Raw genomic sequence first — 12,532 nt, forward strand, 5'->3', positions numbered from 1 at the left:
CCCCAATCCTGAAAAACTGATAAGTCTGCTGGATTTTGAATGAAATCTAAAATTCTACTTTCTCCATATGAAATCCAATGAGGCCAGAACCACTCTCAAACATCCTGAGTCATTTAGCATATCTATACTAGGAGAGGGGAATGGACCCCAAATACCAAAAAACCAATTAATAAAACCATTTGGAGTCCCCCACACTCAGAAAAAACATAAAAAAAAATGCGTTTTTTTGGGTCATTGGCCGGATTTAATGACTCGGTCGAGTAGATGCGGAAACGGCCGGGTTGACCGAGTCATGCAATAACTGACTGACTCGGCCTCCCGAACTATTATTTCTGCCGGGTCATAAAAAATTTCAGTGACTCGGATCAACTCGGCCATTTCGGATTCGACTCGACCGAATTTTAAAACAGTGATACATATAATGAGGTTGTTCAACAGTGACACTATTTCAGCAAGCATTCTGGATGATGGTGATCATTATTCCAGTCATGATCCTCAAGGTCATAATCTTAATAAAGATCTCGCTAGTGAAGAAGTAATGGTCGTGGTGTTGCAGTAGTCATGACAATCTCAGTGATGCAGTAAAGATGGCTTCAGTGTTGCAGCAGTAATGATGATATCAAAAGCAAGAAGAGGATTGGTGTCTTGGTCTTGGAGTGGCCTAGTAGGTCAAGGGTCATGGTCTTGGTATTCATCAATTGGAATCTCTATAAGAAGAATTTTGTGCAGGTTTTCCTCTCCAAGAGGGTGAGATTTTGGCCCTAGCAGAAAGCCAACATCTTGTGCTTGTCTCTTTGTTTTAATAGCTTCTAGATGAAGTAACAAACACACACACTAATGATATCAAGAAAGGATTGTGCTAATAAGCTAAACATAAAATACCTCACAAATAGTTATCATGCCAAGAAGAATCTCATTAACTCTAACTGCCCTAGATTCTTCAACACTAAGGATGGTTATGTGATTAGGGGTGATCATTATTTTGGTATTTTCATCTAGTTAGGCAGCTTATTACTTTTGTCTTATTTAAGAGTTATGACTAAACTACCTGATGAAAATCCAAAAATAAATAAATGCACTTTAGTAGCCATCTAAACAATCCAGACTATTGCTAGCTGAAAAGACTGCTAGAGAGAAACCAATATCCTTTTGCAAACTGCAGTAGTCCATAAAGAGACACTGAACTTAAGGCCGTGATCAAAGGCACCATAATATCTATGTATTAGAACCTCGTAAAATTGAAGGCAAACAACGAACAGTGTTTTTCTGAGATATGAACTACTTTCTTAATAGTATCTCCATCAAAATCATAAGCTAAACAAGCGTTTGTGCTGCTGTAAAGTTAAGATTACATGATCCAAATTTGACACAACTATATGATACACAAAATTGTGACAAGAATAGAATCAAGTACTCTTTCCAACACAAACAAATCGGGTTCACCAAGAAATCAAAACTTCATCACAAGTACGTGCCCAACTGTGAATCACTGCGATATGGCAAACCAGTCCTAGCACCAAGGGCTCTGCATCCTGCTGCAGCCTGTAAAACAGCCATAAAAGATGGTATAGAGAAATAATAATAGTGAATACTCTCTGCCAACTCTAAGTAAAATCATAAATGTAAGCATTCGTCTCAATCATTTATATATTGTCTTATAAATGAAACCAATTGTTTGTATAACACAGTTTGGCATACCACTTTGGCTGCGAAAGGAAGCATCTTTTCCGGGGTCATTCTGGCAATAAGAGCTACCAAAAAGCTCAACAAACGGGATAAATACATAAGTAAATATCCAAGTTATCAAACAGATTTTCAAGGTTGTATGGTTCAAAATATTGCAAGAACAAAACAATCCTGACAAATGAGATTGAACTCAAACAAAATTTTGATTATATTTTCTATTTTTGAAAACGTAAAGCAGTTGAAAATTGAAATACCTAAGAGCAGAAATTTAAAAATATAGCCACTTAGATCTGCTGTCAGTGCTATAAAAACTCCCTTCACAACCTAGCCCAGTTTGAAGCACATGGAGAAACATAAAATTAAGAGGAAAGGGAGAAACTTCAAAACATAGATGGTATACCCACCATATAAGACGGCACCAATAAATCCATCCCCTGCTCCGGTAGTGTCAACAATTTCTGACGGAGGTATAGCTTCACTGGTTCCTACAAGCAATCTCCCATAGATTTTCCCTATCCCATCTGCTTCAAGGCTTCCTACCTGCACATCGTGTCTGAATTGTGAGAAAAATCACTCTAAAATAAATAGTACAAGAATTCAGTCAGTGAAAAAGCAAGGACCATGTAACTTCTGGTGTTTCATATTCCATGGTTATCTATTGATTTATTTGAAAGTTTTTTTTTCCCTTTTTGTTATTTTGTGCTAGTGAGACTCTGTGCTTAAACAAAACTCCACACTTGTTAACTGCCCATGTTCTCTCTGTGATTTGACAGGTATGCTCCAACTGTATGTAACAAAGACAGTCTTGGTGACCCAGGGTGTGCTCCAAATTGTCTTCTTTTGTGAAAAGACAATGGAAAAAACTAATTAGTTCATCTCAGTGTGCCATGAGGAGAGCGTAAGCTCTTCTCATATGGACATCAACTCTTTAGTTTCAAAGGAATAAGAATCTAGAAGAAGAGCTCACAGAATATAATTAAAATATACCTCTGAAGAAACTGAAATAGGTAGGTTGCTACTTAGTCCTTTGGCTTTCTTCTGTAGTGACTCCAACACAATATTTACATCTGAAATTTCACCTTCGGTGGTTTCTGTTAAGAGATCAAATCATGCTATTGGTAAGTCTAACTGAGAGCTAGTAGAAATTAAACCTGTAGAAGGCCACGTTTTTCTCAGAACTGAGAAACTTGTGAATCAAAGTTAGTTAACTAAGATAAGCACTCTGATCAAAAGCACTGATGGGCATTGTTAAAGATACCTTGCGTATGTTTCTCAAGCATTATACATCCTGCTTCACCCAAAGTCACAATTACAAACTTAAGGCGAGGCAATCTCAGAGCCATACCAAGAAGTGCACTTGCAATAGATGGTGCCTCTGTCCAGGCCTGTAAATATTTGCATCAAATAACAGAATTACAAGATTTTAAAATCTAGAATCGATACTTTATATACTGCACTAGGAATTAAAAAGACAGGTTTTTTCTACTACAATTATCAACTAGAAGATTCAAAATGTTTATGTGAACAGGTGCTCTTGATTCAGATTGTGAATAACGTCTTGAGAGTTCAGTGAATTTATCTATTTTTAATGCCCCTAATAATCATATGAAACAGATGGAATATTGGTGGCAAATCTTTACAGGTATCAGACACAACATGCTCCTCTTATCTAGAGATTTTAACAGTAGTGTGACTAATCTGCACTGACACAGAATGGCAAGTGACACAAAGCTAGTCAAATGAAAAAGAAATCATATCATACCTGCCATTATTAAGGCAGAAAGTCAAACTAGTCAACGACAGTTTTAAAATACTTCAAATCAACTGTTATAAATAAAATATATATAAAAAGTGTAAAAATAATATAAATAATAACAGACATAAACAATGATTAAAGAGGCATGTCTCTATAGACATGACCGTTTGCGAAAGGGTACTTACCTGGCTATATATAGAGGACCCTCACTCTCAATTGTATCATATTCTCATTCATACATTTTAATATATATTCTTGTATCCTAAATGGAGATCTACATATTCCAAGTCTTCTGGAGTATTTAACTTGAAGAACAAACTATGTTCGTTCCATCAACGAAATCAGTAAAATCACTATGAAGTTACTTCTCATTGACAGAATGGCAACTGACAATAAACTAGTCCAACGAAATAGAAATCATATCATACATACTATTATTAATTTATTTACCAAGGAAAAAGGCCAAACTAGTTAATGACAGTTTTAAAAATACTTCAAATCAATGAAATCAGTACAAAAACTATGAAGCTACTCTCTGCCATTCTCAAAGTCAAGGTCAAGTTCAAGTTGGGCCCAGTTAAGTTACTCCAAGCAGATGGCAACATGAGGCAGATTTTGTTAGGTTGGATAGTCATTTCTACATAAACCAGGTTACTATTTTATTGCATAACATAAAACACTGGCCAATTATCCAAGACATCTTGCTTTAAAGGTTGAAATCTATCTCTTGGATTGTTCTTTCTCTAACTTCAAATTTAGAATTATGTAATAAATCACTAGTAAAACAGAATTGACGATTTAGGACAGCCTTGGGCTTGTCCTTAATCCAACACATAATTGAATGGCACTCAAAAACACATCACATATAGTCAATTTGTGCTAGACAACTTCCTCTCTTGTGGTTTTAATTAGCTTTTGCTAACCCAGTCCGTGATTGATCCAAGATGTTACAGATGCCAGCCCGAATCTTGACACACAAAAAAAAAGTTACGGACAGTCTGAGCAATAACACAAAAATATCCAACGAAACACCCTCAACCACTGAGAGAATAAACTCAGAATGAGCTCAGGAAATTTGCCATGATAGTGAAATTGCAAACAACAGATCTCAGAAATGATAGCGTTGTTGTCGCACAGATTGTCCAGGCAGCGCGACAACGCTTAGACCAGGGGCTGTCACCCTGATCCCCAATCTCTCCGTTTAAGCCGTCTCCCAGAAGCAGGCTAAGGGGGGTAGACCCTATGGGATAAATGAAGACCAACTGGGAATCAGCTGGTTTGGGAGACACAGCAGGGGAAAACCAACACTTGGTCGATTTTAGAATTTGATTAGATCTTTAAATGCTTAAGACCAGTGCCTTATGGAGTTAATGAAAACCAAGTAATTAATTAACTGCTGCTGCTTATGAAGTAATTTAATGATTGCTTGAAAATATTTACAAAATATCAAACATGTCACGAGCATTATATAATCCAAGCAACAATTAATTTCACCAGATGCAAAGATATAGATGCACAATGTCTTAGCAATTAAACTTCAAAAAATCAAAATTCATTACCCAACCATGAAATTCAAATGCTAACCAGCCCACAAAATGATTCACCACTTTTCAATAGCTAATCTTTAAATAAACATTTAAGCGCATTTAACTATAGAGAAGTGGAACATAAATACCACAAAAGACACCAAAATGAATTTTCAATTTTTAGTTAATCTTTTCAAAAAAAATTAATATTTTATATTTTTTATAAAATTCTAAGTTTAAAATAAAACAAAACTAAAATCTAAATAAATAAAATTTAAATCTAAATGAAAATAAAAATCTAAACTATAAAACAAAATTCTAAATAAAAGCCTAAGGATTAACATTTTATGCTTTTGGGATTTTTTTTATTTTTTAATGATTTTTATTTTTATTTTTATTAAAGTTTTAAAAAAAGGACAAAAATCTAAGTCTAAATGAAATAGAAAATAAGAAAAAGTACAACTAAACCTAACTAAAAGAAATCTAAATCTAAATCTAAAGCTAATACCATATCATATATATATAAAAAGGGGAAAATTTATAAAATCTAAATTCTAAAAACTCAAATCTAAAACCTAAAAAAGAAACATTTTTATGCACTTATATATATATATATATATATGCACTTATATATATATATATATATATATATATATATATATTTTTTATATTTTCTATTAAACAAAATGAGATTTTTTTGATTTATTTTACTAATCAAAACAAAACTAAAACTAAACCTAGCTATATAAAACTCTAAATCTAAATCAAATAAAAAAAATCTAACCTAGCCTAAAATCAAAATAATAATCTAAACTAAAATGAACTAACGTATATACATTATAATAAAAAAAATGAGAGTCTGAAGCTTATCTAAATCCTAGACTAGATGAAATCAAAGTAAATAAAAAAAAGGAAATACCTACGCTAACCTACCAACATGCATATAAAGAAAATCGAATTTTTTTGTGTTGTTGTGTTTTGCAAGTTGGATAGCTCGACAGTAGTAAGGGAATCGACGAATGGGCAAGGGAAGACCACAGGAGGAGCTGCGATTGCGGAATGGCAGCTCGATGGATCTGCAGGAGTGAGAGACAGAAAGATGCATGGACAGGCAGAGGAGAATAGGCAGCTGCGTCGAGAGATAGTTGAGGCAGCAATGGACTGCGGCAATGGGGGCTACGTGAGGTAATACGCAGGGATGGTAGGTCGATGGATGGTTGGCAGCAGCCAGTGAATAGCAGCAATATGAAGTGAGGGAGATGGTTGTGAGAGGGAAGAGAGGTACGCATAGAGAAGGAGAAGAATGAAGAACGCAGGGTAGCGAGAGCAAGGAGAAATGCTAGAGAAGTTTGTGTGGAGGGAGAAAGGGACTACGTGTGGAGGAGAATACACAGGTGACTAGCGTGGACAACGTTTGGAGGCAGTGTGGGTATGCAGGTGAAGGGATGCAGATTATGGCAGCTGTGAGGATTGAGACTGTGTGGAGCTGGACAGCACTACGTGAGGGGGTAAAGAAAAAATCGAATGAGGGAGCCACGGTATAGACGCGTGCAGTATGGGTATGCAGCAAGGAGAGAAGGAGGCTGCACAGATAGATGGCAGCATAAGGAGTTTGATGCGTTGATTGGATGGCAGAGCTACAGCTTGAAGGACGCCTTGAGGGGTTTGCAGATCCGGACATCATAACAAAAAAAAAAAAAAAAAAACTGAGATTTTCTGTCTGAAAATAAAAATCGACCTTGGGCATCAGAGAAACTGAAACCGTAGTCCAGAAACTTAATTAAAATTTTAAACCCTTCCTGCTTCAGATTGCCTAATGGAAACCCTGATTAGATTGCCTGATGGAAAACCCTGAAAATTTTTCAAAATCTGTACCTACAATAATAAAAGCAAAATGCCCAAAAACAAAATAATAATGAAACCTTAAAAAACCCTAGCTAAATATTACAACATTCACAGGCTGCAGGCTCTTAAATAGCCAGATTTGTCAATATGCCACAAAAATATTTTTTAAGATTTTGAATATAAGATGACGTGCTTCAGAAAACCCTTCATGCATTCACCAGAAAATTTCAAATGATAAGCCCGGGATCAAAACTGGCTGGGCTCTTCAAAAAATGCAATTCGGGAGTTGGCTGGTTCAGCTGAGAACTTCCCTGAACGCCCGGTAATCTAAAAAAAAGGATTTCCTGCACAGCTTAATTCAACCATTAACAAAGAGGGAGAAAACGATACTAAAATCCAGATCTAATGGAGATACCTGCCATCATATTCAGAAATTTAACTACCATTCAAACCCTAGCAACTAAACAAGATACTTGTGTTTAAAATCACTCTTCATCAAGCTATCATCAATGGCTGAAAATAAATTTATGCAGAAAAATAAAACATCTTACAGCATTTCCGGAAGAATAACACCAGCAAGATTTCCACCTCAAAGTCTTTCTTTATTGCACAAAAAAAATGACTACAAGAGAGCTTTCTTTAGCACAAGACTCAAAGATCGAATGATCTCAAATGACCCCTAACACCCTATTTAAAAGAAAATTTCCCAACGGCTAGTTCGAGTGATCTATGTCAAAGTGATCTCGACCGTCGATAAGGAACAAAATCTCTTTTAATCTCATCCGTCGAAATTTTAAAGGAATTTTAATATATTAAAAATTAAAATCTTGCATTTATTTCCTCAAAACTTTGATTTATTATTATTTTATTATTTTATTTTATTTTTTTAAATTTAGTATTTATTTTTTATTTTTTTATTTTTTTATTATTTTTATTTTTTTATTGGACCCTCGAACTTAGCCTTTGGAAAAATCACTTAGGACCTAGGACTTATGAGGGGATAAAACATTTTCTAACCCTCAAGACACTTTACATCATGACCTTTACAATTTTACATCCCAAGGGGGAAAACCCATTTGACACAGACCCTCATAGACTACCCAGTTCTGCGACACAAATATAATCTAGCAGATCAAGTAATTTGTAATAACCTAACCAAATAATTAGGATTATTTCCAAATTACTTTTCATAAACTCGACCTAGCACACTAGGATTCCCCTAAGATTCTAATGACAAAATCCATTCCGGCTTTGGGGTTAAGCTGAAGGAAAACTCTGCCGATCATGGATCGGTGAGACAAAAAACCTTCCGGAACGTAGATCATCACTAGAAATTAAGTTTGCCTAGGCAATTTACATACATGACTCAGATCTGCTAAGATTATTTACAATTTACACATGCAGATTGGGTTTACAACATAACATGATAAGGCTGATGATGACAGTGGAATGTCACTGGCACGTCGATCAAGCACTATCCCTTTTGCGAAAAAAGGGGGTGTACTGCTATGGGTAGTTGACATGTAGTGGTCAACATCTGGCTCTACTTGGGGACACATTGTTGCATTGTAAAGATGTGAGAATCCAGAATCTGCATCCACGCAACACACAACAAAACATAAGTAGCATCCATCCAAAAATCATCATATAACATTAAGCACAGGAAAGATATAAGCTCTTCATTTATTAACTATGAAAAGTAAATCTAAACCTAACACAGAAATGAAAATGCTGAAAAAACAAGGAGTAGGGTTAGAAATACAGAGGATGCCCCATGGCATCAGATGTGTTCAATATAGTGTATACTGAGCATTTGCCTACTTTCAGGCAAATTTGTCGGCTGCTTCTCGGATGTGCCATGTCCAATTCTGCATACGATAGGACTTTTTCCTATCTGAAAATCAAGTTGCTCGCGGCCATCTGATGCATCAAATCGCTTTCTCGTTCTCTTTCTCTTGCGTTTTTTCTTTGTGGCAGGTTGTATCAATGATGACGTGGAACTTTCTGCTTCAAAGCTCTCAGATGAAGTATGTAAGATATGTGTGACACGTCTTTCTTCATTCTGCATCTGCTCTGTCAAGGATGATGGATCAATCTCACAGGTGTCATGAGTTATAACTTGATCTTCTAAGACTCGTGGATTAGCAGTGTGAGCATCAACCTGATTATTAATTTCCCTTTTATCCAGGTCACCTTCAATTAGCCACTTTTCAATGGAACAAAGGACCTCATAATAAGATGGAGCTTGTTGCAGCAGATAAGGAGGCTTTTGATCTATTGACGTTCCCTGGTTTCTTTCATCCGCTAACCGCTGTTGAAATTTTTGAACCTGTATTTTAATGGAATCCATCTGACTAGAGTGTTCAGACTTCATAGCAGTGATTCCCCTGGCATGGTCTTCTTCCATGGTCAGTAACTCATTCTGAAGACATATTTGACTAGCTTCCATACTTTTATTACTTTGTCATTATCTGCTTTTATGGTCATCAAGAAATGACGCATAGAGTTTATCTCTTTCTTATGATTTTCTTGCATGGTAGCCAACTGATTATTATGATCGAATGTCATGATAGTCATTTCTTCATCCATAGCTAATAACTTGTTTTGCATAGAATTAATTTCCCTATCATGATTAGCTTTCATGGTCTCAATTTCCTTAGCATGTCGGTTACGTGATCAGAGTGTTTAATTTTCATGATTTCCATCTCCTTATCACGTTTTTCCAGGTGGGTGCATAAAGTTCTCATATCATTGGCGTAATTAGTTTGATTGATCTCCATATTTTTTACCAACCGCATTAGTTCTTCGATAATTTGCTTCTGATTTTCCCTTTCATTGTCAACACTGATTTTACAATTTGTCTCTGTTTTTCCACTATCATGGATTTGATCTGCAATGGTACATGTGGATGGCACATTCTAATATGAAGAATTGTCTTGAAATCTTTCATCTAATATGATTCTGTTGCACAATTTTAGGGGCACAAGGCGAGCTATCTGGATAACCATATCTATCTTTAAAATCATTGACAATGTCTTGTAAAGAAGCGAAAGAATCTTCAGGACAATTATTAAACCAATTCAAATCATCACCATCTAAAGAAAGGACAAATAGACGCATTTTGACATCTTCATAATCATACTGAGGAGATCTACAATATATGATCATTATACGAGTAAACTTGCATAAACGCTTTCTAACAGCGACTGAATCACCACCCGAGAACAAAGGTAATTTAGAAATGGCCACTTTCGGAACATCATGGAGAACATCAGTAAAATGACATGAGGTAAACAAATAATCCATGATGAATAATGAGGGACCAAATGGATGATAGAAAGAGATCTCTATTCAAGAAACTCAAAAGATGAAAGAAATGGAGTCGCCACTTGAACAATGAATCTAATTCTAGGATCCAAAAAGCAACAAACAAGCAGATATGAGGGAGGCTTCTTGTCTGGGAAAAATAAAAGAAATAGAGTCGCCACCTAAACAAGAAACGAACTAAAAAGTAGGTGTTGAAGGTACAATTAAACAATATGACGAAAGATAAGGTGATGAAAAGAGCAAATGACGCCAAAGAATGTTGGTCGTTTGACAGGCTAATGAATGGCGGAAAATATGAGACGATGCCAAAAAATGTTGACCTTGCCGGCTCAAATGAAAAGATGACAAATGAGAAGATGAATGAGGAAATGTTGATAAAATGTCGTTGAAACACCGAGAATAAAATGTCCCTGGCAACGGCGCCAAAAAATGTTGTCGCACAGATTGTCCAGGTAGCGCGACAACGCTCAGATAGGGGGCTGTCGCCCTGATCTCCGATCTCTTCGTTTAAGCCGTCTCCCAGAAGTAGGCTAAGGGGGGTAGACCCTATGGGATAAATGAAGACCAACTGGGACTCAGCTAGTTTGGGAGACACTGCAGGAGAAAACCAGTGCTTGGTCGATTTTAGAATTTGATTAGATCTTTAAATGCTTAAGACCAGTGCCTTATGGAGTTAATGAAAACCAAGTAATTAATCAATTGCTGCTGCTTATGAAGTGATTTAATGATTGCTTGAAAATATTTACAAAATATCAAACATGTCACGAGCATTATATTATCCAAGCAACGATTAATTTCACCAGATACAAAGATATAGATGCGCAATGCCTTAGCAATTAAACTTCAAAAGATCAAAATTCATTACTCAACCATGAAATTCAAATGCTAACTAGCCCACAAAATGATTCACCACTTTTCAATAGCTAATCTTTAAATAAACATTTAAGCGCATTTAACTATAGCGAAGTGGAACATAAATACCACAAAAGACACCAAAATGAATTTTCAATTTTTAGTTAATCTTTTCAAAAAAAATTAATTTTTATATTTTTTATAAAATTCTAAGTTTAAAATAAAACAAAACTAAAATCTAAATAAATAAAATTTAAATCTAAATTAAAATAAAAAATCTAAACTATAAAACAAAATTCTAAATAAAATCCTAAGGATTAACTTTTTATGCTTTTGGGATTTTTTTATTTTTTTATTTTTTAATGATTTTTATTTTTATTAAAGTTTAAAAAAAAAAGACAAAAATCTAAGTCTAAATGAAATAGAAAATAAGCAAAAATACAACTAAACCTAACTAAAAGAAATCTAAATCTAAATCTAAAGCTAACACTTTATCATATATATATATATAAAAGGGAAAATTTATAAAATCTAAATTCTAAAAACTCAAATCTAAAACCTAAAAAGGAAACTTTTTTATGCGCTTTTATATATATATATATTTTATTAAACAAAATGAGATTTTTTTATTTATTTTAATAATCAAAACAAAACTAAAACTAAACCTAACTACATAAAACTCTAAATCTAAATCAAATAAAAAAAATCTAACCTAGCCTAAAATCAAAATAATAATCTAAACTAAAATGAACTAACGTATATACATTATAATAAAAAAATGAAAATCTGAAGCTTATCTAAATCCTAGACTAAATGAAATCAAAGTAAATAAAAAAAAAAGGAAATACCTATGCTAACCTACCAACATGCATATAAAGAAAATCGAATTTTTTTTTGCTGTTGTGTTTTGCAGGTTGGATAGCTCGACGGCGGTAAGGGAATCGATGGATGGGCAAGGGAAGACCACGGGAGCAATTGCGATTGCGGAATGGCAGCTCGACGGATCTACAGCGATGAGAGACGGAAAGATGCGTGGACAGACAGAGGAGAATAGGCAGCTGTGTGGAGAGATAGCTCAGGCAGCAATGGACTGCGGCAATGGGCGCTGCTTGAGGTAATACGCAGGGATGGTAAGTCGATGGATGGCTGGCAGCAGCCAGTGAATAGCAGCGATATGAAGTGAGGGAGATCGCTGTGAGAGGGAAGAGAGATATGCATGGAGAAGGAGCAGAATGAAGAATGCAAGGTAGCGGGAGCAAGGAGAAACGTTGGAGAAGTTTGCGTGGAGGGAGAAAGGGACTGCGTGTGGAGGAGAATACGCAAGTGGCTAGCGTGGACAGTGTTTGGAGGCAGCGTGGGTATGCAGGTGAAGGGATGCAGATTATGGCAACCGTGAGGATTGAAACTGCGTGGGCCTGGACAGCACTGCGTGAGGGGGTAAAGAAAAAAGCGAATGAGGGAGCCACGGTATAGATGCGTGCAGTATGGGTATGCAGCAAGGAGAGAAGGAGGCTGCACAGATGGATGGCAGCGTAAGGAG

At 35.6% G+C, this 12,532-nt stretch overlaps 1 protein-coding gene across 3 annotated transcripts in view; it reads right to left on the reverse strand.

Moving 5' to 3' along the window:
- Window positions 1-1,180: 1,180 nt before the first annotated feature.
- The window catches only part of LOC149211967 (pfkB-like carbohydrate kinase family protein), a 269,333-nt gene continuing 257,981 nt past the window's right edge, over window positions 1,181-12,532 (reverse strand). The window contains exons 9-13 of one of the 3 annotated variants that reach the window (XM_089391632.1): window positions 2,945-3,071; window positions 2,674-2,777; window positions 2,091-2,226; window positions 1,699-1,751; window positions 1,181-1,542 (exon numbers count right to left, since the gene is read on the reverse strand). In XM_089391632.1, the coding sequence (XP_089247758.1) occupies window positions 1,462-1,542; window positions 1,699-1,751; window positions 2,091-2,226; window positions 2,674-2,777; window positions 2,945-3,071 (501 nt within the window). In that variant the 3' untranslated portion in view covers window positions 1,181-1,461. Of the gene's footprint in view, window positions 1,543-1,698; window positions 1,752-2,090; window positions 2,227-2,423; window positions 2,521-2,673; window positions 2,778-2,944; window positions 3,072-12,532 lie in introns of those variants that run through there. The other 2 variants (XR_016250733.1, XM_089391633.1) reach the window with 2 other exon arrangements.

This window comes from Pinus tabuliformis, chromosome 1_1 (genome assembly GCF_031772625.1).
Source record: "Pinus tabuliformis cultivar Carrire ecotype Pingquan chromosome 1_1, CPIR1, whole genome shotgun sequence".
Lineage (NCBI taxonomy): Eukaryota > Viridiplantae > Streptophyta > Pinopsida > Pinales > Pinaceae > Pinus > Pinus tabuliformis.